Raw genomic sequence first — 26,309 nt, 5'->3', positions numbered from 1 at the left:
GAGGCAGGGTCCCTCCCAGGGGAGGCTCCAGGGGTGCCCCAAGCCAGCCCGATCTCCACCTTCACAGATGGGGCTCTGATCTGCCCTCCCAGATCAGAGCCTACTGGGGGCAGACAGATGGAGCCGTAAATTACATTAGCCCGTTGGCAGATGTAGAACAAGCTCTGTTTCTGTATTTCTGTCTGCTGGTGGGCATGCTTTGGGAGAAAGCCTGCCACTCTGTAAGTCAGGAGCACGCACGCCAGGCAACTCTTTTCTCCTACGAGCCCATATCCATTATTCTGTCATGTCTTCCCACCAGATGAGCAGAACAGCTATGAGGTCTTTCACTAATTTAAAACCCTGACTGAGGCACCGCCGGGAGGTGGGGCAGCTCCAGGCTGCCTGGGTTTGAGTGGTGGCTCCTTCCTTCACCACGGCTGTCCTTAGGCAGATAACCTGTCTGTGCCCCATTTTCTGATCTGTAAAATACAGCTAATAATAGTTCCTACCTTGTCGGGTTAAGAGGATGATTACAGGAAATGTCAGCAAAGTCCTTAGCACGGTGATTTATACACAGTAAATGCTCACGAAATGCCACCTGCTATGATTAGTGTCACCATCACCAGATGATATTTTATATATTCTGTTGGGGGGTAGGCAGCTTAGGGTACAACCATCAAACCAAGTAAACAAATTAACAAGATAATTTCACAAGCGTTTAACAGCAAAAAAAAAATAAAATGGGCACAGAGTGATTAGGGGTATTACAGAGACCTCTTCGGGAGGTGACATGTGAGTTGGCACGATTGTCATTTTGGGCCAGATAATTCTTTGTGGTGGGGGCTGTCCTATGCATTGTAGGAGGTTGAGCAGCATCCTTGGCCTCTACTTGCGAAATGCCAGTCACTCCCCTCCCCCAATTGTGACAACCGAAGACAATATCTCCAGACATTGCTACGTGTCCCCTGGGGAGCAGAAATGAGCCCTGCTAAGAATCACTGAAACAAAGGATGAAGGGAGAAAAGAATTCAGATGTGAGAACAGATGGCTTTGGAGAGATGGACTTTGAGCCGGGAGGACATGAGGAAGTACAACCTTGACCGTGACCCTAATCCAGGCATTTGCAATGTGGAACCAATTCCTTAAAATAAATTTCTCTCGCTATATGTAAAATGGATTCTGTTTCTAGAGAATGTTAACCAATTCAGTGGTAAGCCAGGATGTCATTCTTGCTGCCCGTATCCCCTGGGAGGCCCAGCTCCAACCCAGAGGGCCAGACCCAGTTCCATAGCAGCCAGTTACGCTGTTGCCCATTCTCTCCCCGTGCCCCCGACACTACCCCCAGTATAAGCAGAGACACCCACAGTGGTTGATGTGGAGTTGGGGGGGCAGCTGGCCGAGAGGAGCACATTCAGAAGAGACCTAAAGCAGGTGACGTGTTTATTGCTGGACACCTTTTGCTTGGGGGCCCCTCGCAAGCCCCCAGCCGCAGAATAAACAGACACGATAACTTGGAATCCGAACCAGGTGCACATAAATAGGAGGTTGGTAAAGGAAAAAGAGAAAAACAAACGAATGTGCAGTTTCCTAGGCGAGTGTGACAAAGTGGCAGCGCCATATCCATGCCTACTCTCTTCTTACTCCGCTTCCATGCTGAGGCTTTCTTCTGCTCAGAAAATCACCTTTGGATCCGACTCAGCAGCACGCCGCCACCTCCTGGCAGTCCCCCTGCCACAGTCTCCTGGACGGACAAGCGAGTCAAGAAAACCAACATGGGTTCTTCTTAAAAAAACAAACAAACCAAAATGCTTTCGTGGTTCTTTGCACCTCCCAGTTCTGTTGGTTCTGTTGGGGGAACAACGTGTCCGCCGACCCCGAACCAACCAACCAAAAAAACAAACAAACATGCTGAGCGCAAGCCGCGAGTCAGAACAACAACATATTGCACATGGTCACCCGTCTTCCTGAGAGCCCCCTCACTGCAGATACCCAAATACTGGCTTTCGATCCAACCGATCGCTTGCCTGTCAGTGGTGGTATCATAGACACCCCCCACTCCCCAAATCCAGCTGGCACGAAGCACACATTTCTCATTATTATCCTTTGCTATTAGCCAAACTCAAAGCCGAGGATGGAGTGAACCTCACGCACTACAAGCAGGTGGTAGAGAGAGGTGGGGATGTTGGTTTTAAACCTTTGTCTAACCTTCCAACAGCCTTTTACCTCTGGGTGGTTATTGAAGTTCTACAGGTGAACACAGCATCCAAGATACGGAATATTCTGGAATCAAGAGCCTGGAAAGTGGTTCTCCTCAACCATATGCTTTTGAAAAGGAAGTTCTGTTCCTACCCACGGGTGAGGCACAAGCAGGGGCAAAACCTACAGCCCGTGCGTGGGACAGGCAGGATGGCAATCAATCTTGTTTTTCTCCTAAGGAATTTTCAAGTATCACAAAATCCCTGATACAGTATGTAAACAAGACTAACGAACAGAAAGCTAGGTCACTTCGGGAAGCAGCAGCACGTGAAATGTCTAAGGTTCGACAACAAAGGCAAGCGAGTTGCCCACCGTGCTCAGGCATCACACACACACAGGCCCCTCTGCATGGAGCAAGGGAAAGCACCAATCTGGCATATACCGAGGTCCTGAGGACACGTCGGGCTGCCCCTTCTTTTTCAGTGGTGTAGCTGCCTTCGGCTAAACACCGGACATACTCGTGGACTGGTGTCTGCATCCGGTTCCTGGTCTCCTGGCCTCCTGACAGGTATTTCAGGGTTCGCTGGGCCCCTCTTCCAAGGGACAGCCACTGAGCCATTCTCCCTGCACCCCAGGCACACGTGGAAGACGTTTCCGGAGGAATGCTCTTGGGTGAGGTATCTCATCGACAGTTTTGCTCTGGGTCAGTTTTATTTAAGAAAAAGCACGGACCCTCTCTGTTCAAGGGCAATGAGGCTCTGTGGGGACGGCTTCCCTGTCACCTCACTCTGACGAGTTTCCCTTGTCAGTGTCCTCTTCCTCTGCCTGAGTCTCCAAGGCCTCCGTGTGGCCCAAGGGGGCCCTATCTGTCGAAACAACCTGTGGGGAACGCGTGGCTCGCGCTGAAGTAGCTGCTTCTGTAGGTGGCGGCGAGGCAGTGCCTGGGCTCAGCTCTGATGGCCATCTGCATGCTGAGGGATGCGGGGAGCGGCATGGGACACACGTCCAGGGACTGGAGGGTGGGGTACGGGGCATGGAGGGATGAGCCAGTGCCTCCTGAGAGCAGGGTCCCTGAATGGTGGACCTGTAGCGAGTCCCGATAGGCCAAACACAGGTCCTGCACAGGGGTCTGGAACTGTGCCAGGGCCACCGGTGTCGGCTGGCTGAGGGTGGGGTAGGCAGGTGGCTGGAACAGCATTTGGGTGGAGGTTGGGGGTGTGCCAGGCACCATCGCCAAGGCCTGGCTTTTGACTGCGACGGCGTCCTTGAGGACATTGTCATAAGCTCTGAAAGGGAAGAACCTGGGTGAGACTTAGAGGTCAAAGGCCATAACACAAGACACCTGAGAGCACCTCGACCTGCCTTGCTAAGTGGGATCCGAGGTCTGTGAGTTGTTACCGCCGGGCCTTGCCCAGTCTGTGCTCACTGCCCCCAGCCTTATCTCAGTTGTTCTCTGACCAACCTCAGGCCTCAGATCTCAGCTTGGGTCTGCCTCCTAGGAAACCCTCTTCTGACCCCTCACTACTAGCCTAGCTGTCCCCACAGCCCCTGTGCTGGACCATCTTGCGGACAATACCCCAGGCGATAACTTCCAGGTTGCTACCTGGCTTCCTGTGTTGAGTGTGAGCTCTGAGAGGGATGACATTGTCTGCTTTTGCCCACCACTGCGTCCCCACACCTGGCACAGTGCCCACCCAAGGGGGAAGAGCTGGTGCTTAGATGAGCACCACCTCTGCCTTCAAAGCACTTCTAGTTCTATCCCCAGCTGGGTCACTCCTGAGCTAGCAGATCCCAAGCAAGTTGACCGCAAGGCCTAAGTTTCTCCATCCGTAAAGTGGAATGGAACAGGTTTCTTATCATCTAAAAAAAAAAGGTTCCCATAAGCTTTTTGGGAAAACAAGTCTATGAGAGGCTTGTGTAATAAAGAAACCAATGCAGGCTACAGCAAGTCTGAGAGCGGGGTTATCCCAGAGTGACAGCCATGAAGGGGGAGGGCTGGTGGCTAAAAATCCAAGGGTTATCTGTCAGCACTCAGACCAGACCATGTTCTCTGGCTTTGGGTGCGTTCTAAAAGGCACAGGTTTTAAAACAAAGCCCAGGGAGTAGACCTGACATTTCAGAGGAATGAACTAAGGGCAACTACTGGCAAAGCTTCCCACATCAGGAGGCTGAGAGGTGGTTCTTCAGGGGCTGGGCCCCGTGGTCAGTGGGCTCAGCATCCAGATGTTGCCACCTGTCGGGTGCAAGAGCAACTGGGTGCAGCCAGGTCCTCGGTCTTCCTCCCTGCGGTCACCACTCAGCTCTTTGGCCTCCGATGTCAGTTTCATGGTGTTGGGTTTACAATGCCTTTAAGCATCTTCTCTGACACACTGAACGTTTCCTCCCCAAGATTCCCAGGGATCCTTGCAAGGAGGCTATAGACTCTTATGTTAAACCACTCTGGGCTTAGCTGGTTAAGAGTCAGCTCTGTGGCCATGTCTAAAAAAAGCAGCTTATAATGAGAGCCCCTCAATGTGATCGTCCATAAGACTGACCGATAGCCCAGGACTCAGATCAAAGAGCCCAGGCACTCAGAAGGATGTGCACACAGCCCCTCACTCCTTGACCTTAAAATTGCAAACCCAAAGCTACCCAAAATAAGAAGGGCCAACTCTCCAAACCTCAATTCTATCAGGGATCATCATGGCCTACATTATGTGAAACACGAGCTGGGGTACACACCATAAGCCCCAGACTTCGGGAAATCACCTGAATTGGGCCTCAAGTGGAACCTCGATATTTCTGACACATGGAAGGATCCAGAGAGGCACTTACACCAGCAGGATTTCGATGCATGTGCTGAGGTGTTCCAGGGAGTAGTTTGAGATTCTCTGCAGGTCTCTGGTCCAGTAGGGAGAAAGCTGAAGGCAAATTCTAGAGGCCCCAACACAGGCTGCAGCGACCACAGAAGGCTGGAACTTATAGAAAATATGATCTGAAAAAGAATCACAGAGGGCGTTGGCATCAGAAAGCCTCAGCTCGAGGCCTGGTGCCCCACCTGTCTTGTGTCCCCCAAGTTTAAGGCCGTTCACTGCGCACATGCACAGACAGGCAGACAAACACACACACACATACACACAGTGAAAAAGTAGACACAGCATGGAGTCCATTCTTGAACCTTAAGAACCTTGGCCCTCAGTCCGGGATGTCAGCCTAGAGCAGTGATTGTCAAAATATCATCCATGGCTTCTGGGGGCTGCAAGAGGTTTACTGATGTGCTACAAACAGAACCACAAAACATTTGTCCTTTCTTTGGTTGTTAGGGATGAGTGAAACACCATTTCAAAGGCTCCTGTTATGGGGTGTGACTAAAGGCTACTTAGAAATAGTAAGCAAGCCTGGACCACAGGAGGCACTTAATAAAACTCTGTCGGATGAATGGCCAAAAGAGTTTGATAGTCAGAACTGAAATTGGTGCTTGACTTATGTTTATTAAGGAACTTCCACCCCTCAGGTTCATTGAAGTATTATCAACAAATAAAAACTGTACATGTGTAAGGTGTACAACATGATGTTCTAGTATATGTATATACACTGTGAAATGATCTGAGAAATCTTAATGTCCTACTGAGATATCTGGCAGCATGGCAAAGGCAAACTGTTGAAATTTCCACAATTTTCATGAATGACACTTTGTTAGCCGTGCATTAATTATCACATTGCCTTAAATTACTTACGATTTTCGATGATTTCAACATTTGCTTGTTCAAAGTATGAAATCAATCAGGGTGGTAGTCACAGAGTCAGACCCCCAGGTTCAAATCTTAGCAATGACCCTGGGTAAGTTACCTCACCTCTTGAGCATCAGTTGAGGAAACTGATTTATAAAATGAGAATAGCAGAAATTATTTTCATGTGGCGTCATTGGAAGGTTCGAATGAGGTCATGTAAGCAAAGCACTAAAATAAGGAGCCTGGTATATAGTAAGTGATCAAGTAATGTTTGATATCACGACTGGTATTGTTACTACTCAAGACTATTTTGGTTTGTGGTGGATTATCGGGTGGTGGTATCAATTATAGTCCTGACGCAGTATTTTATCTAATACCTAGATTTTAAGACACTGGGAAGAGTGAGATTCAAATACAAGTCTCCAAACAGGGTACCTTTATTGTTCAAGTGGATGTAAACATCATCCCCTCGCTCATTCCATCTACACGATGATAGCCCTTCCAGACTGACCTCCCTGCAAATCTGTGCTACTTAGATAATCTGCAATGTTAGAGGTTACCGTTAAGAAACATTACCAGGTGCCCAGTGAGTTTTGTAGGACAGCAGCTGCCTGTACATAAGTTGCTATTTCTCTTTTACACGTGACTGGTAACACACTGGGCAAACCCTCGCTCCTTCTTTGCTTATTCCCTGCAAAGTGGGCATGACTTGGGTGGATGGGCCCCCCAGTCAGGATGGACAATGCCTCTTGGACAGGGAAGGGCTGACAGGTCCTGACATGGGGCCCCACCTTGCAGGGTGACCTCTAGGAAGTACTGGGCGTACTCCTTGAGGCACTCTTTGGTCTTGCGGGGGCAGGCGGTGGGCCAGCTATGGCAGTGGTGGTCCTTCTGGCTGACGGAGGCCAAGAGGTAGTAGTCCAGGAAGTGGGCAGGCGTGGGCAGGCAGAGGTTCCAGTGGAAGGCCTCCAGGAGCAGCAGCTCTGTGCTCAGCAGCTCCTTCTTGGTGAGGGTGAAGCTCTGGCTGCTCAGGATCCTTGTACTGTTGATTTGCTCCAGCTTGGGTACACGGTCTTCCCTGTCCTCGAACTTACCTGTGGGAGAAGCAGAGGTTACTGGAAGACGGCACTCCTCTGCACTTAGGAAGTAAAGGCCCACCTTAGTGGTGCCCAGATGGTGCCGGCAGGGAGGACAGAAAGCCAGAAGGCGCCACTGCCGAGGGGGTAAGGGCACACACTCCGAATCTGTCAAACGTGGGCTCAAATCCCCAAGACGTCTCTTCCAGCTGTGTGATCATGCACAAGTGTCTTACCCTCTCTGTGCTTCAGTTCTCTGAGCTATAAAATGGAACCCTATATCGCATAAGGCTTTTGTCAGATGCAATGAGAAAATGCACACCCAATGTTCAGACCAGCACGTGCAACACAGAGGGTGCTCAATAGCAGGGAGCAACAGGGGTAAGGGCCTGGGGAATAAGGGGAGCCCTCCTGTCTGGTCCTCACTAATTCAACCTCAAGGCTGGTCAGAGGGTCAGGCCACAGTCAGAATGACCCTGCAAATCTGATCCAGTCCCTCCAGATGTGGAAAAGCTCTTCAATAGCTCCCCGATGGAGTTTAAGCTCCATCGATGGGTTTTTAGTTTAGGGTTCTCTCAGGAACAGCTTGCTTGGGAAGTTAGCCTAGGAAAGGTGGATAGGTGGGAGAAGCCAGGAAGGGAAGAAAGCCAAAAAGGGCACATTATGAAGTGTGCCGCCACCGTGGACAACTGCAGCTTATGCCTATGAGGAATGCTGAGAAACACGGTAGAATGCGGGCCTTGGCCAAGGGCACCAAAGCCCTGACATATCAGCCTGTGGCAGTCGCCCTCAGGACAGAGATGCAGCCAGTGGCAGTTGGGGTCAGACTCAGTGAGGGTCACGGTGCAGGGGCTGTGGCTGGGGAGCTGTGGGAGGCTCTGCAGGTGGGGCTGCTGGGGAACTCCCCAGCCTTAACAGGCGCCCCCCCCCCCGGGAAACCTCGCACCCCTGGGGGGCCCTCCGTCACTGCCAAGCTCTGAAGGCCCTGAGGTCTTGCCTGTAAGCCTCGTCTACACAGCCCCTCTGCCTGCAGCACCCTTCGCCATCCCCTCTCCATTCCACCAACCTCGCCTTGCCCTCCACCTTCAGAGCCACTGCCCCTCGGAAGCCCTCCCTGACCACAGTCCCCACGTACTGCCTGACCCCCATTTCAGATGATGAGCCCTGAGTCCTGGCCTCGCTCTGGTCACCTGGAGCCTCCAAGCTCAACCTCACTGGGTGCAGAGCAGCTGCTGAGCGAGTGTCAGAAGAAGCAGCTGAGCTCAAAGCACAGTCTATGCCAATGAAGGGAACAGCCAACAAAGTGTCCACACACCTGTGCACAACTGCCAGCACTTCTGACCCAGTTCTCACCAGGCTTTCATGCTTTTTAGGAGAGATAAGGGGGTAACCACTCCAGGCTGCCTTGCAGCAGCTACACCACACTCCTCAGGCAGGCTCAAAACAGGTCACTGAGGAGGGAAATGCCGACTCTGGGAAGCCCGCATCTCCACCTTCTCGGCGAGCCTGACAACACCCACCACGTGGAAGAAGATGGCGTGACATGAACCTCTGGTCTTTGATGGGGAGGAGCTGAGAGAGTGGAAAGGTACAATATGGAGAAATGTACAACACAGGGAGGAGCAGAGACGACTGCCAACCGGCTCCTCAGCAGCTTACAGCACCCCCAGACACATCTTCCGGAGCCCTATCCATCAGGAGCTCCGCCTGGCACAGTGCCACCTCCAAAGCATATACCTTCCCTTGTCACACACGCAGGGGTAACTCGGGCAGGTAAAGGCAAGGTCAATGCGGCCCAAGGAGGGACGGCCTCTCGAGCAGCTGGAAATCTTGGGGTGGGCCTTGGATGACCAGGCCTTGCTTCATGTCCCAACACCCTCCCTCCCCCAGCACAGGACCCCACCACATCACGTGTCCTCCAGTGCTCAGGTCAGAGGCCACTGGATGTCCTCAAGGCCCTGCTCACACTCAAGACTGCTTGTTGAGTACTGATTATTAATTTTTCTGGCCAGCCCCTGATCCTTAATAGATACTTAACAGGTCTAAGCCCCATGAGGACAGGAATCATGTCACCAGGTCCCAGCGCGGTCCCTGGCACACAGTTGGTGTGCCCAGGGAATATGTGTTGAGAGAAGGACTGGTTCTCTCTGGATAGTGAAATTTTATGCCATTTGAGTTGTCCTCTGATGATCTCTGATTATCTGTATTTCCTAATTTTTTTCCCCAATGATTTTGTGTTCTTTGGGCAATTTAAAAAGAAAGAAACAATATAAATTTTTTTTGCAAAACTGTCAAGCTTTCCCCGAACCTTGTGCTAAACTGGGTCAACACTGTGCGCAGGCACTCAACAGATACAAACTCTCTTTTCGTCCCCGGAACAGAAGGTGGCACGGTGACGGTCACAGTGCCGGTAGAAACAGGCAGGCATCGTGCTGGGGGCTGGGGGTGGCACTAAGACCCTTCCATGGCACAGCAGGCAGGCAGCCAGCCATCTATGTCAACTGGCAGATGTGCTCAATCAGCTTAGTTTTCCTCCCTGCCCTCAGTGCTTTTCAGACCTTTCAGAGCTCTGTTGTTTCCGCCAGCCACCAAGGCCCAAGAGGATTACCCAGGAATGGAATGGGCCATGTTTACTGGGGAGTCTCAATTCACCTGCTGCTTCTTGCGGACCCACCCATGCAGGAGGCCAGCGCCAGGCAGAGGGGGATCTGAATTCTCAACATGGTGGCGCTGACATAACAGTACCAAGCTCCACAGGCCTCTCACTTCCCACCTAGGAATGTGCCCCGCGTGGATATGAAATGGCTGCACAGAACGAAACGTGCCCAGTGCCCAGCACACAGAGGTGCACAGAGCCCTGTGCTGGGCCGAGCACTGTGCTTTGTGCTGCGCACGCACTGGATCCTGCCAGGTAGGGTTTATCCGGATCCCCCAGAGACTCAGAAAAAGGTCAGAGAACCTAGGAGCAACTTCACAGCCTCTGCTCGTAGTAGCTGGCCTGCTGACACCAGCTCAGCGACGATTCCCCAGCACAAAACATTTCACAGCCAGAAAAGATTTTATGAGTTTCCTGGTGTTGCACGTGCCTGGCAGACATTTATTTCCTCCCCTCCTCCCACGATGGTGAGTGGGGCCAGCTCTTTGTCCTCAGCACCGCCACCACCAAGCACCGCCACTCAGCTGCTGGCTCCTTATCGACAAGACAAACGGCACAGACAACAGATGCCTGGAAGCCTTCAGGCAGGTCCCCTGGGAGCTGCGGGGGACAGAAGTCCCAGCCTTTCCAAGTCAGAAAAGAGCCACAGAGTCTCTTTAACATGCTTGGTGTGCTTTTTATTGGGAAAAATTTCCAAATAAATCTACAGAAGAGATGAAAGAACAGAAGCACAAACCCAGATGACCCTTCATCAAGATTCATTCACCAATGGCTGACACTGAGCCACGTTTGCTGAGTGTGCGTGTATGTACGCGTGTGCGCGCGCGTGCCTGTATACATAAATACTGGTTTTGCCGGACCATTTCTAGTTGGGTTGCAGATGTGACATGCCCCCCTGGACACTTCACCATCCATCCCTGAGGTCATTTTCCTGCATCATCATGTTTTTAGCAATCCTAAGAATATTAGCATTAATGCAATACCATTTTCTAGTATTCAATCCCTGTTTGACTTTTCTGCAAGGGTCCCCAAAACATCTTTTATAACCTTGGGGTTTTTTTCGATCCAGGATCCAACAAGGCTCACACATGGTGTTTGTTATGGTTCTTTGGTCCATTCTTGCTTTGATTTTCATGACACTGTCTCTTTGGATGAATCCAATTATCTTGTAAAATGCCCCGTAGTCTGGACTGAGTGCTTCGTCATGATCAAACAGTTTGGGCAAGAACACACAGAGATGATGTTTTGTCCTTCTTCCTGGACCACATCAGGAGTTATAACGTGTCAGTTTGTCACAGCCACAGTGATGCTATGTTTGATCGCTTGGTTAAGGTGGTGACACCAGATCTCTCCATTGTAAAGGTACCATTTTCCTGTGACATTAGTAAGTAGTAATCTGTGAGGTGACATCTTGAGACTCTGTGAAAATCCCAAAAGCCTTCAATGGTTGGACATCCACAGATGATCCTTTCCTGCATAAATTACTACATTGGGGTTGAAAGGGAATTTTTAACAATTCTATCATTCTGTCTACATTTTTCTTTTTGGATGTTTATCCCAAATTTGAACAGTGACAGCTCTATCAATATCCTTTTAGGATTAAAAAAAAATAATAATCCCAAACCTACTGAAGCACTCACCCTGAGCCTGGGAGGCCAGGCACACCCACGTGAGCCCTCAGTGCTGGTGGCTGGTGGCGAGGGCGCAACCTGCAAATGGTACATTTTTGGATCCTCTGCAAACTGGCTAACTGACTCCTCCCATTCCCAGGGGCCAGTGCGATTCTGGGCAGGCCACACAGTCAGTGGACCTAAACCCTTCACCACACACTAGGCCACTGTCCACACAGCCAGCCTAGGAGGGACACACACACACACACACACACACACACACACACACTGGCTTTTCTTCCTTTTCTTTTTCTTTTTAAATAGCGCTGTTTTTTTTTTATTGTGGTAAAATGCCTACAACATAAAATTTACTATTTTAACCATTTTTAACGGTACAGTTCGGTGGCATTAAGTACATTCGCATTGTTGTGCAACTAACCTCTAGAGCTCTTTTCATCTTGAAAAACTGAAACTGTATACCCATGAAACAATCACTCCTCGCCCCCCGCCCCCAGCTCCTCCTGGTAACCACCACTCTATTTTCTGTCTCTATGAATGGACTACCCCAAAAGACAGGCTTTTCTTCTTCTACCCACTGTCCTAGCAAGCAAACGGGATTCCCGACTTTTCTGAATTAGGGCCAAGAGAAGCACTATTTTTAATTGCTTAAAAAAAGACAAATAAAAACACACTTTATTTTGGGAAAATTTAAATATACAAAAAGTAGAGAAAATTTTATAATGAACCCCCATAAGTGCATTACCCAGCTCTAACCATCATCAGCACTTACACTGCCTTTAGAAACATTCTCTTAACAACAAGGTGAGGGCACGGAGCAGGGTTCTGTAAACTGTCAGTGTTGCCCATTTCTGATGTCCAGACCCAGTGCTGCACACTCTTCTAGACAGTGCTCCTGGTTAATTCCCCAACAGTCCTTCAAGCCGGGCAAGGTGCCCACTGAGATTTATTCAGGGCTACCTGCTGCCCATTCAGGGGCTAGACCTCGGCTCAGAGGTGAGGCCAAAGAGAGCCAGGTTTTCAAGCAACACAAGCAACAGCTGGCTCCTTTTCTTTTCTAAAGAAGCACAACGCCTTTAAAAACGGGCAAAGCTCTGGCTAGGCTGTGCTGGAAGCCCAGAGTGGACACCACAGTGGCTCCAGCCTCCTTCCCCTGGACTGTGACCTTGAACTCTACACTCCCGCTCATGGCTCCAAGGCTCACAGAGAAGGAGGTAAAGGGGAACGTGGAATCCAGCCAAGGCCTTTCCCAGATGGGTCCTCCCCACTGGCGTGGGACTTCCCCAGGTCCCACAGCTGGCTGGCAAGAGGCAGAGATTCCACACCAGGATGTGAGCTCCAGAGGTCAGGGCGGCTGCAGGCCAGGCTCCAGCACGGCCCGGCAGGCATCAGAAAGGGGGAGCCTCCGCAGACTGTGCTTGCTATGTCCACCACAAGCACGCTCTGGTCATGCTGGTAACAACCCTCCCTGGGAGGCTGGGCGTTTTCTACATGGACTCAGAAGCTCAGAAAGGTTAAGTGTGTTGCCCGGATCACCCAGCTAGACGGTAAGGGACAAGGCAAAATGAAAAGTCTGGCTGTCTGCTCCATGAGGGTGGGACCACATCTGTCTTATAGAACATTACAGATCCCCAGCACCCAGCACAGCATCTGGCATAAAGTGAAAACTTAATAGAGAGGTGGGGTTTTTTTTGTTTTTTTGTTTTTAATGAATGAATAAATGACTCCAAAGTTCAGAGCTTTTTAAACCACAACAAGGAAATTGTAGGTATTGTCACAAGGATCCCTACAATCCCAAGTCTCCATAATGAGTGTATCTATCTGGGTACAGGAATTCCCATGGGTGAGGGAGTCAGGCCAGTTGGGGCCCTTCCCATCGAACCACCCTGTTCTCTACAAATACTCTTGTCTTTACCCTCCCCTCTGCTCATGCTACTTGGTAACTTAATTCCAGGGCCTGCCCATTAAGGAGCTGTACAAACAACAGGACTTGGTTTTCTCTTCCAATGATAGAACTGAAGTTGAAGAGGGAGTCTCTACTGGGATACTTTCTGTGATAAAGGACCACCCCAACTCTGGCCAAAGCAGCGTTTTCATTAAAAAACTCTTTGGGGGGGGGCGGCCAGGTGGCTCAGTTGGTTAGAGCTTGTGCTCTTAACAAGGTTGCTAGTTCGATTCCCACATGGGATGGTGGGCTGCGCCTCCCACAACTAGATTGAAAACGATGATTGGACTTGGAGCTGAGCTGTGCCCTCCACAACTAGACTGAAACAACATCTTGACTTGGAGCTGATGGGTCCTAGAAAAACACACTGCTCCCCAATAAAAATTTAAAATAACAACAACAAAAACAAACAAACAAAATTCTTTGGCTTCCTGTAGTTATTAGAGGCCAGAAGGGTGTTTCCTGCATCCAGCAGATAAGTGTCTTTCCAAGGAACCAGGCAAGACAGGTTTTGAGCAATTTGACAGAGACGCCAGGAAACTACTCTGAGGCCAGCATCCCCAGAAAGGCCATTTTACTTCCTGATACAGCATGGAGGGGCAGACAGCACTCTGATGATGACCATGCTGGGTTCTAGGAGGCTCAGCCACTCACTGGTGCGTGTGGTCTGGGTAAGACTCAACCTCCTGGGCCTATGCAATGGGAATAATTGTGGTAAGGATGACATGAGGGCTCAGTTGCTGAGAATGCTGCCCAGGGCTTAACAGACATTAGAAACCATTCTTCTTTATAAACCTCTGCTCGATTCAGGACCAAGTGAGCAATCACGGTCACAGGTACAATGACAGTTCATGTCCTGGGTAGGATTTGATGTGGGGGAGAGAGAAAGCCAGGGACAGAGCAAGGAAACCCTCCAGCTCTAAAACAGCACTTCAGTAGCAGGAATTCAGAGCAGAGAGGAAGCTGTGAAGACCACAGGAAGTGGGGAGCAGGAAGTGTCCCCCTCCACTCTGCTCTTAAAGACTTGCTCCAGCCATGTCCAAGATCTCCGGCCCCTCCAGGGATCTGGAGGTTAGGAAATGTCCCAGAGAAACAAGCCTCCAATCCCAGCCATACTTGGGCTTCAGGGACCCTCTTGGCAGACCCGGCACCTTCCCTCCTGAGCAAACAAAGACAAAGCTCCTTTACTGTGCTTTGCTCCTTCCTCTTAAAAGCAAGGCTGTTCTGTCCGTGGCTGCATCATCGGTGTCTGGGACAGAGTAGTCCCCCCATAAATAACGAAGGAATGAATGAATGCACATTTCTGATAGGCTGAATCAATACCTGACTCCAACTTTGGCAACACGGACTACAGGTGAAGTTTCAGGCCCCTGTTCTCTTCAGGAGGAAATTCTAAAAATGCCTCCCAGGTCAGAAGTGGCGTTCAGCCAGCTGGGTCACACACCGACTTCCCTTCTGGCTGGAAGGACTTCCCTGTCTCAGGATGGAGCAACTGGTGTGATGACTTCACACGGTGACTCTGGCCAATCCCTGCCCCCCCGTGCTCTGATTTACAAGGGACCGAAATAACTGCACCGTTTAACAGCAGGGGCTGTAGGGCGGGGGCCGCTTGTCATGTACATGGCTGGCATCTGGAGCCAGGGTCGAGCAAGGGCTTCATGAGAGGAATGGCGTTGTCTCCCGTAACAAAGGTCACTGCTGTGCAGAAGGCCCATGCCACGCTCACCAGGGGCTGCTCTGGACCAGGCCTGATGGGGCTGCGGCTGCAGTACAAGCAGACAATGAGTCCTCCCGGGCAAATGACAAAGGTGTGGACATCGGGGGCCATAGGTCCTTTGTTGTTCCAGCCTGTGCTGAGAGTAGAGAGAAGGAGGACAAGAAACACCGCTTCCCTCCAGGTTCGAAGGGAAGCCACTTCCAGACATGAGACCTGGTGCTGAGGGCTGAAATTTTCATCCAGGTGAACTTGCAGCTCAGAGCCGGGGGTTTCCAAGCAATCTCTCCATTTGCTGGCCCGAGTCTTCCTGGTGCAGCCAAGGAGGTGATCTGCTACAGGACAACACAGTAGCCGCTGAGAATGAACAACTCGGGGATGGCTGTCTGTTTCCTGTCCCCAACCTAGCCATGTACCCTTGAGCAAGTTACCTGCCTTATTAGGCGTCAGTTTCCTCCTCTGTCAACAAAATAATAATGCCTACTTCATGGGATGGTTTTGAAGATAAAATGAGTAAATCCATGCAAAAAATGCAGCACACTGCCTGGTATAAAAACACTCAATAAATATTAGCCATTCCATGATCGCAAGGCCAGGATCTGCCTTCCGCCCCCAAGTTTTGATTATATATATATAAATGTACTGAGTTTGCAACTAATTTTTATTTTATTCTTTATGTATTTTTTCTACATTCTAATTTTCTACAAGGAGTAAATATCATTATCCCGTTGAGGAAAAGAGGTTTAAATTTCTCAGAAAAGGTAAGACACCACTGGTGGGACCCTAAAAGCTGGAACCAGCAGAGTAACTGCCAAAGAAGATTCTAGAAGGTGGGTCTGCCCTAGTCCAAGACTATCACAGCATGAATCTACTTTACAAGTGCCCGTAGGTCAGGAGGTGTCATACTTTCCTAGCAGAGTCCCATAAATCCCAACATGTTCAGTGACAAAGAAAAGACTTCCTGTCTAGACATTGAAATGCTTATAATTAAAATGAAGACTTAGGCGGTTGGGAGAGGGAGACGCAATGCAAGCTGCTCGGAAATTCAGGCAAACACGGATCACATGAAAACAATCTCTCACCTCACCACCCAGGGATGTAACAAGCTGGAATATTTCCTAAGGGCCTGAAAGTGGTTTCAAAACCAACTGCAACTGCCTTTCTGGTATTATCACAACCAATGCTGACTAGGTGGTGGGTGCCCAGCGAGGGGTGTAGGCTGCTGTGACCCGGGGGGTTAACTCTCCACCACGTGGAGTCTTCTAGGCGAGGCAAGGGAGAGCTATAATCTGGAAAATCCTCTGGTGGTTCTCCCAGGGAACAAGGGACCTCATGAATAAGGACTTTAGTGTCTTCTTCCACTTTGGCAATAGCAAGAGAGTGGGTATAATGCAATCCTGGCCATAAACCGGGGAGAAAGGACAAAACACAAGTATTCGCCACAGAGAAGAAATACAAACAAAATAAAAACGACCGCCTCGCTCCCAGCAGCCACACTGCAGATAGCATGAAGAGCAGACAGGGTGCCTCAGGGTCAATGTCCTGGTCATCTTCCCACTAACTGTGTGAGCCAGGCTGTTCTCCTAACAGGAAGGACAGCTGGGTTTTTCTTAGAAGGGCCAACAGGTTTGTTCCTGGCATGTGCCCAGAGACCTGCTGGTAATGCCTGGCTTGAAGGCTGCTTAAGACAGGGACTTGATCTGTTTTGTGCTCCACTGTCTCCCAGGCTCAGCGCATAGTAGGTACATGTGGATGAAATGAATCATCTTCTACAACAGGGACTTTAGATATTCCTTCCGTTCACCACTGTCTCCCCAGAGCTGAACACAGCGTCTGGCCTAGAGCAGAGCTAGAAGAAATGTTCTTTGAATGATTTACCTGTGTGAGGTCAAAGGCTCCTGAACAGTCCATGTTCAATTAACTCATGCAGTTTAAGATCCGACCCCCCACCCCCACCCCCACCCTCAGAGCCCAGAGCCCCAGGCCCTAGACAAGCAGGTCTGGGCACCAGACTTGCTAAGGCCAACAGTACAATTTCTGAGTTTCCAGCCCAGCCAGCTGTCTGACAGGCACTTCACACAAAACCCTCCCTTTGAAACAACCCTAAGCCTGCCAGTCTGAGAGACGGGAACACCATAGAAAATCACCCATGTCCTCGCTCACTGTGCTGGATGGACACTGAAGCCCCGGGCCCGCATTGGAACAGCGTGGCCCTCACGTGACAGATCACCTTTTCCAGTCTGCTCTGTGCTATGTGGCCACTGATTAGAAGGTGCACCGTGCACGCTGCAGTTGCTTTGCAGAGGAAACAATAAACAACTGTCACATTTAAGTGCACACATCCAATGTAAGACCTATTCTGATTTCTGAAACGTGAAACCATGGCCGGGAGGAAATGTCATATTCCTCCTGGGCACTCTTGTGTGAGATGCAAGAAGCTGTTAAATTTATCTCCTGCACAGGGGCAGCCACATTTCCTTGCAGTTAGGTCTCATCCTGTGAGAACATTTCATGCTTTGTCTGAAATACATCCCTGAAAAAGGCCACTTGGAAAATCGACCCCTGTGCAGGCACTGCTTACAATTAGTGCCTGGAGGTGGAGAGCTGGTTGGCTTGACCTCCCCAGGCAGGAAGGGAGTGCCTCCTTCATCCTTTCTACCGGGAGGGATTAAGGCTGCTTTCAAGCTTCCAAAATCTCCAAAGGTGACCCCATCCTACTCCACTGCCCTGCTGTCAAAGAAGCAACAGTTGCCAAATAATCAAAGCAGGGGGAGGGGAAAAGGAGGGAGGCAGGGGTGAATGCAGGGGAATGAAGGTGGTTTACTGGGAGAAAGAGAGGCAGGCTTCTATTAATATCTCAGATAACCAGCCCACAAGCGCCCAGCAAGCAATGGCTTTTACTGGTACGTGCCCTAAAAGATGCGCCTAATGATTTCCGGCTTAAGGAGCATTCAAAACAATTGGTCTGGGAACTCATTCCTCGCCTGGACATCTCAGACAGCACAGGGCAGAAAGGTGGGATACAAATGCACTTCCCACTATGGGGGGCGGGGCACAGAGAAAAAGCCACAAGTGGACACCCGTGAGGGGCCAGGACGCAGGTCGGACATTGCCTTTCTTCTGATAGTTTGCTATTTAGGTGGAAGGCGTGGTTCCAAAGGCTTCCGCAAATTAAATTCAATTTAATGAAAAAGAGATCTCGTTCGCTGTAGGTTCTGTTAAAACCTCTGCAAGGCCATTTTGCACTATTTATCAAAATCTTAAATGCACATGTCCTTTGACCAAAACAATTCCACCTCTGGGAATTGATCTCACAGACATATGCACTCCATGTACACGTACAAAGACATAGGGAAAAGGATAGTTGTCACATTGTGTGTAGCAGTAAAAAAAACAGACGTCAATCTAACTGTCCATTGACAGAGGAATCATTTAAACAGATGGCAGGGTTTATAATATGGAAGACTCTGCAATCGGTAAAAAGAGTAAGGGAAATCCATGCAGACTGATGGGAAAGATATTCCCGAACATACAATGAAGAAAGCACCTTTGGTTTTAACTCACTTGTGTAAATATATAGTCGATTCTAGTTATTCATGATTATTATGTTAAAGTCGCTGCAGACATCGAACTGGTGAACACTGAACTGTGCACGCTCCTAGCGGAAGGTACAAGGTTAGGCTCCTGTGAGATTCTGATCACAATCAATCACTAACCACATAACCTTGTTTTGTGTTCTTCTGTGTAATATTTTGTTGCTTCATTATCTGAATAATGAACTCATAACCAACAGCATAATAACTCATGTCTGAATAAAGCTTATCAAACACACATATTTTCTCCAAAAGGTGCACACAGCTGTCTTGCACTTGGGAACACTAGACAGCAACTCAGCACTCTGGCTGAGGGCCACTTTAAACAGCAAAAGCACCAACAAGCCGAAAAACTGGAAAATATGGCAAAGGACGCTGGTTTTACCTATGAGAGTTGAAACAAGAAGGCAGAGCGTTGCCTTGTTCCATCTCAGTGGGGAACACACAGCTTGGGCCACACTGCTGCTCTGCCTATGTCCGTGAAGGACCGCAAAAGCTCTGTGAGCACTGATTTGGGGTTAAAAATAAATGCCAGCGCGTAAGCGAATTCAGAAGTGCGGAATGTTCGAATCCTGAGGATCGGCTGTATGTTTGTACATGCTCGGAACATTTCTAGAAAATATACCAGCTTGATTTTGGAAGAAGACACAAGAAATCTGCTCCCAGAAGTTATCTCTGGAGCGGGGCATGGACATCAGATGGAAAGAAAAAAACAAACAAACAAAAAAAAACGGAAAAGGGAGGAAGAGAGAGACTCGTCCAGTTTTGTTTACTGGACAGTTTCTTTGGGTGTAATCTACGATTCATTTTCCCCACCTTGTAAATGAAAATGGGTTTATTTTCCCAATTATGAGAACAAATAAGTACATCTAGGAAAGAAACACACCAGGCTGTGGGGATGGGACTACAGATTCAGGAGGGAACTAATTTTTTATACCAGGTACACTTCTGTATCGTTTGGATGTTTTACAATCAAAATGTATCTCATACTTCTTGTATCCTAAGAATAAGGTCTTACATTTAAGGCCATGCTACCATATCAGAAAGGCCACTGACCCCATCCTTTGCCTTTCTGGCTTTCTCTCCTGCCCTCTTTCTTTCCTCTCGCTCTTTCATGCTCTGGGGCTAAGGACTCGATACCCAATCATCTCTGAACGGCAACAACCAGGCAAAAAGCAAAACGCCAAGTTCCCTCAAATTGCGCAATGACCAGCAATTCCAATTAGGTTTAGACCCAAAGGGAGTGAAAAACTGGTGTTCAAATACAACTGGTACCCAAACGTTCGTAGCAGCACTAATCGTAATAGTCAAAAGGTAGACACAACCCAAATCCCCATCAACAGATGGATGGGTAAACACAAGTGGTGTATCCATACAATGGAATACTACTCGGCCATAGTGAGAACTGAAGTACTGATACCTGCTACAACTTGGAGGGCCCTAGAAAACATTAAGTGAAAGAAGCCAGATGCGAAAGGCCACAGATTATATGATTCCTTGTATATGAAATATCCACAATAGGCAAATCCATATGAACAGAAAACAGATGAGTGGCTGCCGGAAGCTGGGGGTGGGAAGGAATGGGAAATGATTGCTTCATGAGTAGGAGGGTTCCTTCTGGGGTTATAAACATTTCTGTTGGCAATAAGTAACAAAGCTACTGTCTGACACCAGGGTGATGGTGATGTCACTCTGCCTAAGCCAACTCACCTGGAAATTGTGGGGTTTCCATGTTTTCAAATTGTCCTTTTAATTAAACAACAACAACAAAAAGGCAGTTGGGGGAGGGGTGCCGCATAAGATGAAAGATTAAAGGAGGGTGGCTCTGCTTATTTATAGTATATTTACAGCTAGCCTGTATGTAGAGCCTGTCCTGTGTTAATTAAGCAGGAAAAGCAATTACCTCAGTCACAGAGAGACAATGGGGCAGCTCTGCCACTGGCCCACCATACATAGAACAAACTATAAGCTTTTGCTTTTTCCACCTCCTTCCAAGGGCCTGCAGACATGGGTCCGGGCCGGACCCGTTCTATGGGCAAAGAAAGGGCTCTACGTCGATGAAAAGGTTCCATCTGTGCAAAGACTCTTATCAGGAAGCAGCACTCAAAACCTAAGAACTGACAGGTGGGGGCAAGAGGGACCGTGACTCTTCTTATCTCTCTGGGAATTATTTGGTATGGAATTAGCAGAACTTCAGACTTCCTTGCCGCTGACAGCGGGCACAGGGAGAGGGGAGGGACGAATGAATAGGATTTCAGGCTGCCATGGAAACTTTTCTTTGAGCATATGGCAGGTGTCCTGAAAACTCTGGTCCTGCCCCGAGGCTGGCTGCCGGACCTCAGGCATGTGGGTGGGGGCATCTGCCTCTCGGTCTGCAAGACTCCCTCCTACCGCCATGGCAGCAGCAGCACAAAGGACTCTCCAGTGTGTGCCTCACGTCCCAGCTCCCCAGACAGACGTTGGGGGAGAGGCTCCGTGGCCCCATGGAAATCTAAGTCCCCTGCCCCCAGCGGGCCTCGATGCAGCCCACAGATCACAGACAGCAGCAGGCCAAAGGCCATGGCGCGGGCTTCTCCCTGAAATGCGATGCCCACCCTGCCTTCCGCTGATGGGATGTCTTGCAAGACCTACATCTCTTCCCAGGACCTGCGAGAGCTGCATGGCGATTTGGGACTTTGAAGGAGCAGGCAGCCAGGCTGGACTCTCAGCAAGACTGGCTTGTCTGTGTGACATGGGAAATCCGGCTGGCCCAAGGGAGAGAAAATCACAAACTGGGAGGCTATAAACTCAAAGCAGCCGAAGGGATTATAAATAACAGCAGGTGGAAGGTGCAAGGGTGGCAAACAAGACAACATTTGGAAAAATCTAAAGCTTCTGGAACTAGGTGATTGTGCCCGTAGGGGGAAGGGTCACGGCAGTGTGCCAGGAGCAGACAAAGCTATGGGAGAAAACGGGTGCCATCTTCTCGCAGCATCAGCGGGACTCAAGGATGGGGAGACGGTGAACGTATAATAAAATAGGACCATAACACACTGTGGAGGAGACAGTAAAACCTGATTGAATTTGAAGGAGAAAATACTAGACGTTCAGGAAACGTCATGATGGCTGCTGGCCACTCTGGGGCATTCCGTTCCTCTGCGTTAAGGGCTCCTTAGAAAAGGGTGGGAGCCCAGCTCTAAAGGAATCCCCCTCCGTTCATTTCATTTATCCCATAATTATTTTTTTGAGGTCTTACTACGTGCTGGGCTCCCTTCCCTCCCTGCAACTCACTGTTTAGTGGGGGAGGTGTGTGTTAATTACAAGTACATGACACCATGGGACTGTGTATCAGAGAGACCTTACCTGCTGAGCACAGTGGGGGAAGGCTTTCTTGGGGTGACAGCCCAAGTGACCTTTAACCCGGACCAGACAAACAGGGTGAGGAAGCGGGGATCCCCAGGCGGAGGGAACAGTATGTGCAAAGTTCAGTGACCAGAGGGAGCTTGGCTGGAACTCAGGGAGTGATGAAGGAGGGAAAGGCCAGAGGTAAGAGAGACAGGACCTTGACTGCTGGCTTTTATCCTAAGAATGCTGGTAAACTAGGGGGTGATTTTAAGTGGCACAGTGGCATGGCGGAATTGTGTTTTAAGCAGAGTCCCCGAGCAGCAGCACAGTATTCATGTAGTAATCCCTACCAAGGCAGGCAGATGGTGGCAGCTATACTGTGTTTTCAGTGAGGCCTCTTTGGAAGATGCAAGCCCCGAGAGGGGCCTGCTGACTACATAATAGGTCCTGCTTGGGCCCCAATCCAGCAGGCACATTTCTAAACGCCTCTAAGAGCAGTGGTTGCTAGGCGTTCCCCCTCTCCCAGCACGTTCAGAGGTCCCACACCAGGAAGCAGGTGACACGGGGTTAAGTGCCCAGGTTCTGGGCTTAAATCTTGTCTGCTATATATGAGCTGGGTGACCCAAGGCAAGTTTCTTACCCTGTCTGTGCCTCGGTAAAATAGGAGCGCTAAAAGCACCCGTCTCCTAGGGTCACCGAGTGGCTTCATTAAGATCAATATGCTAAAATCCTTATCTGTTAGCCTGGTACGTCAGAGATGCTAATGTTGTTTATTATTAGTAATAATATCAGTTTGGACCCTGCTAAGGATGAACACAAACGACCATGGAAATGTACAATGATTTGGGAGCACCTGGACTCGAGGAGCGGGAGGAGGCAGCTGAGGGAGGGAGGAAGCGATGTCCACCTACTTGCCAGCAGGAGGCAGGAGACGGCCACCGCGTACAGCTGCTTGGAGGTGGTGATGTTATAGCGATCCAAGAAGTGGTCCATCAGGTAGACGGCCAGGTGCCGGGCCGTGGGGCACAGTTGGCAGTGGCTGCTCAGCAGGGTCAAGATGTCAACGAAGAACCGGCGGCTCTTCAGGAGTGGGGAGTGGGCTTGAAAGGCAGGCAGCTTCAGTTCCTGGAAGGGGAAGGGCACAGGGGGGGTCAGGGCTGCCTCCCGAGGACCTCCAATGGCCCAGAAAAGTGAGAGGTGAGAGCCCCTGGTGTCTGGTTAGGGGGTGCCGATCCCTTCCAAATCCTGTTTACTCTCCTTCAAGTCTCAGGATGGCAGTTCCCCTATCCCAGATACTCCTGGGCCATCTCCTACCCACCCTCACTGAGCACAAGCTTGTCAAGTGTCACCTAAATGATGACAGAGGCAGGTGAAGGAGACCACTGGCTTCAGTCCCGGGAAAAAGCTGACTACTGGAGATAACGGAACGTAGGAGACCCACATCCAAATTCTGGTTCTACTACCCACCCAAGCTGTGCTACCCACGTCACCTGCCTTCATCCTTGTTTCCTCCTCAGCAGATGAGGATTAAATGAAAAATGGAAAGCACCTAGCACACAGTACCCTCTCAGGGCCCACAGCTTAACTCCCTTTGTAGATAGGTCGTGAGAGACAAAAAAGAAATCCATTGTAAAAAAGTTGTTAAAATAATAGTACAATAACAGTACAACTAATAGTTCATTAGTACAACAGGACAACTAATGTTGACACTTTCTCTTGTTTTTCAGCAAACACATATACTTTCTTCTAAAAGTTCAACATCATACGTTTCCCCAGGAGACGACTTTTACTTTGTAATTTATACATGGTCATGTTATCTGAATTTATTTATCTAACACAAGAAAAACCGAGAGAACTAGCGAACCAACCAAGATTATTAAGACAGGAAATTTTTTCTTATATATCTATCGTATTTACAATTTAACCAAAGCAGACCAGAAACTGTTATTTAGGAACTGTCTTGCAACATTTTGTCAAATAAAGAAACCAAAGAGAAGCAAAGCTAAGGAAAAAGAGCAAAGGAGAAGCTGGCAGAAAAGCAACTGTGAGAGGTCAGTAACAGCGGGTTCACTGGGGGATGAGATTAAAACAAACTGGTGCCCTTCCCCTGTCTAATGCCACTCTCTTAACCTTAGGACTTGACTTATGTAGCAAGAGCTCTGGGACTAGGAGGTATCTGTTCGTTCGTCCATCCATCCATCCATCCATCCATCCATCCATCCATCCATCCATCCATCCAAGATACTCAATAAGTATCAAGTACCTTCTACCTATCAGGCGTTATTCTAGGCACTGGGGATACAATCTGGTATAAGATAGACACAGACCTAAATGTAAGATTAAAACTACAAAACTCTTAGAAGGAAACAGGGCAAATCTTTATGACTTGATTAGGCAACAGTTTATTCTCTATACTACCAAAAGCAGAAGCAACAAAAGAAAAAGTAGCTAATTGGACTTCAAAATTAAACTCTTTCACGCTTCAAAGACACCATCGAGAAAGTAAAAGGAAACCCAGAGAATGGGAGAAAATGTTTGGAAATCATATACCAGAGACTGTACTCTGAATATATAAAGAACTTTTACAATTCAACAATAAAAAGGTAAACAATCTATTGTAATTTAAAAGTGGGCAAAAGGATAGTTCTCCAAAGAAAATACAGAAACAGCCAATAAGCACATGAAAAGATGCTCAACATTGCTAATCACTAGGGAAATTCAAGTCAAAACCACAATGACATATCACCTCACACCCACCAGGATGGCAATTATAAAAACAAAACCAGAAAATAAACAAGTGTTGGTGAGGGTGTAGACAAATTAGAACCTGCATACACTGCTGGTGGGAAAGTAAAACGGTGCAGCTTCTATGGAAAAGACTTGGTTAGTTCTTCAAAATGTGAGGTGTAGAGTTACCACATGACCCAGCAATTCCAATCCTTGGGATATACCCAAGGGAAATGAAAATACATGGCCACACAAAAGCGTGGATACGAATGTTCATAACAGCATTTTCATAATAGTATCAAAAGGAAAACAACCCAAATGCCCATCAAATAACGAGTGGGTAAATAAAATGCAGTACATATCCACACGATAGATTAGGCCATAAGAAGGAATGACGTAATGATACATGTTATAACATGGATGAACCTTAGTGAAAAAAAATTGGTGTTTAGTGATGATGCTGTGTGAGAAAAAGCCAGTCATAAAAGGCCATGTATTGTATGATTCCATTTATATGAAACGTCCAGTATAGGCAATTCCATACAAACAGAAAGTAGATTAGTGGTTGCCAGGGACTAGGGGTAGAGGTTAATGGGGGGTGACTGCTAACGGAGGTGAGGTTTCCTTTTGGGATCATGAAAATATTCTGAAATTAGATAGTGTTGATGTTGCACTACTCTGTGAATACACTAGAAGCCACTGAACTGTATACTTTAAAAGGGTGAATTTTATGGTATATGAATTCTATGTCAATAAAGCTGCTATTAAAATACAAGATGGGGGAAAAAAGAAGAGAAAAACAACAACAGCAACAAAAAATAAAATGGACACGTTCCCCACTCTCATGGAGTTTACGGCCAGTAGGAGAGAGAGAGATGGTGATCAAATACAAATATGACAAATACAGAATTCCACACTGATGAACCCCAGGAAGGAAAGCTGCCAGCGGTGAGAACCCAGCTTCTCTGAAGGCAGGGCAGTCGGCCTGTGCAAGTGGAGCTGGAGCTGAGATTTCACGTGGGGATCCCGTCTCTTCTGGCTTGCTCCCCGGCAGAGCCTGAGGCCAGGACACAGCTCCCAGCTCCTGCGGGAGCCCCAGAACGTTGCTCCTGGAAGGTGCTCAAAGCCTGAATAAATCAGTTCCTCTCCCTGATGTTTACATATGAAGAAACGGAATTTGAAAAAGTCCTGTAACTCCAAGGCTCTCCTTAACAAGCAACAGATCTGAGACTAAAAGACTTTTAGTGTATCCTTCCCACCCCACCCCCCCAACCTTTTATTTTTTTTTCATCATGGAGACGAGCTTTTATCCCCCGTTTAACTTCTGGAAGAAAAAGACCTGACTGCCTGATGTAGTCTTCATCTTCATTATTTGATGGATGTATGCGGCCACCATGGGACTTCGAACTTCGTGAGGCTGGGGTCTCACCTTGTTTTCCCACCCCCCCTAGGTTGACTAGAACATGGTCTGGTGCCCAATAACGAATCAATGAAGAAATGAAGGGAGGAAGATGGAGAAGAAGGGAGGAAAGAAGGACTGATGTGAAGTGGTGACACAGAGTGCCCTGGGCCCACAGAGCAAGGTGTGACCATCTGTAGAGAGCAGCAGGTCAGTGGGGACTTCAAAGAAAAAAGAGTTGTCTAGACAAGTTTTGGAAGGACGTCTAGGAATAGACCTGTTGAAGATGCAGGAAGAATGCTCAGCAGGAAAAACAGCACCTGCAAAGCCACAGAAGTGTCTGTGTCCCACCTGGGGAA

At 48.8% G+C, this 26,309-nt stretch overlaps 1 protein-coding gene across 4 annotated transcripts in view; it reads right to left on the bottom strand.

The window, feature by feature from the left end:
- Positions 1–865: 865 nt before the first annotated feature.
- Positions 866–26,309, bottom strand: part of CCNJL (cyclin J like) — a 47,984-nt gene continuing 22,540 nt past the window's right edge. For 3 of the 4 annotated variants that reach the window (XM_019664074.1, XM_019664075.1, XM_019664076.1), the window contains 4 exons: positions 22,736–22,949; positions 6,680–6,982; positions 4,993–5,152; positions 866–3,464 (listed from right to left, as the gene is read on the bottom strand). In XM_019664074.1, coding sequence (XP_019519619.1) covers positions 3,041–3,464; positions 4,993–5,152; positions 6,680–6,982; positions 22,736–22,949 — 1,101 coding nt within the window. In that variant the 3' untranslated portion in view covers positions 866–3,040. The remainder of the gene's footprint in view (positions 3,465–4,992; positions 5,153–6,679; positions 6,983–22,735; positions 22,950–26,309) is intronic. The other variant, XR_002126412.1, reaches the window with a different exon arrangement.

The sequence above is a fragment of the Hipposideros armiger genome, unplaced genomic scaffold (genome assembly GCF_001890085.2).
Source record: "Hipposideros armiger isolate ML-2016 unplaced genomic scaffold, ASM189008v1 scaffold_416, whole genome shotgun sequence".
NCBI classification, from domain to species: Eukaryota; Metazoa; Chordata; class Mammalia; order Chiroptera; family Hipposideridae; genus Hipposideros; species Hipposideros armiger.
This window is presented reverse-complemented; position numbering and strand designations above follow the sequence as displayed.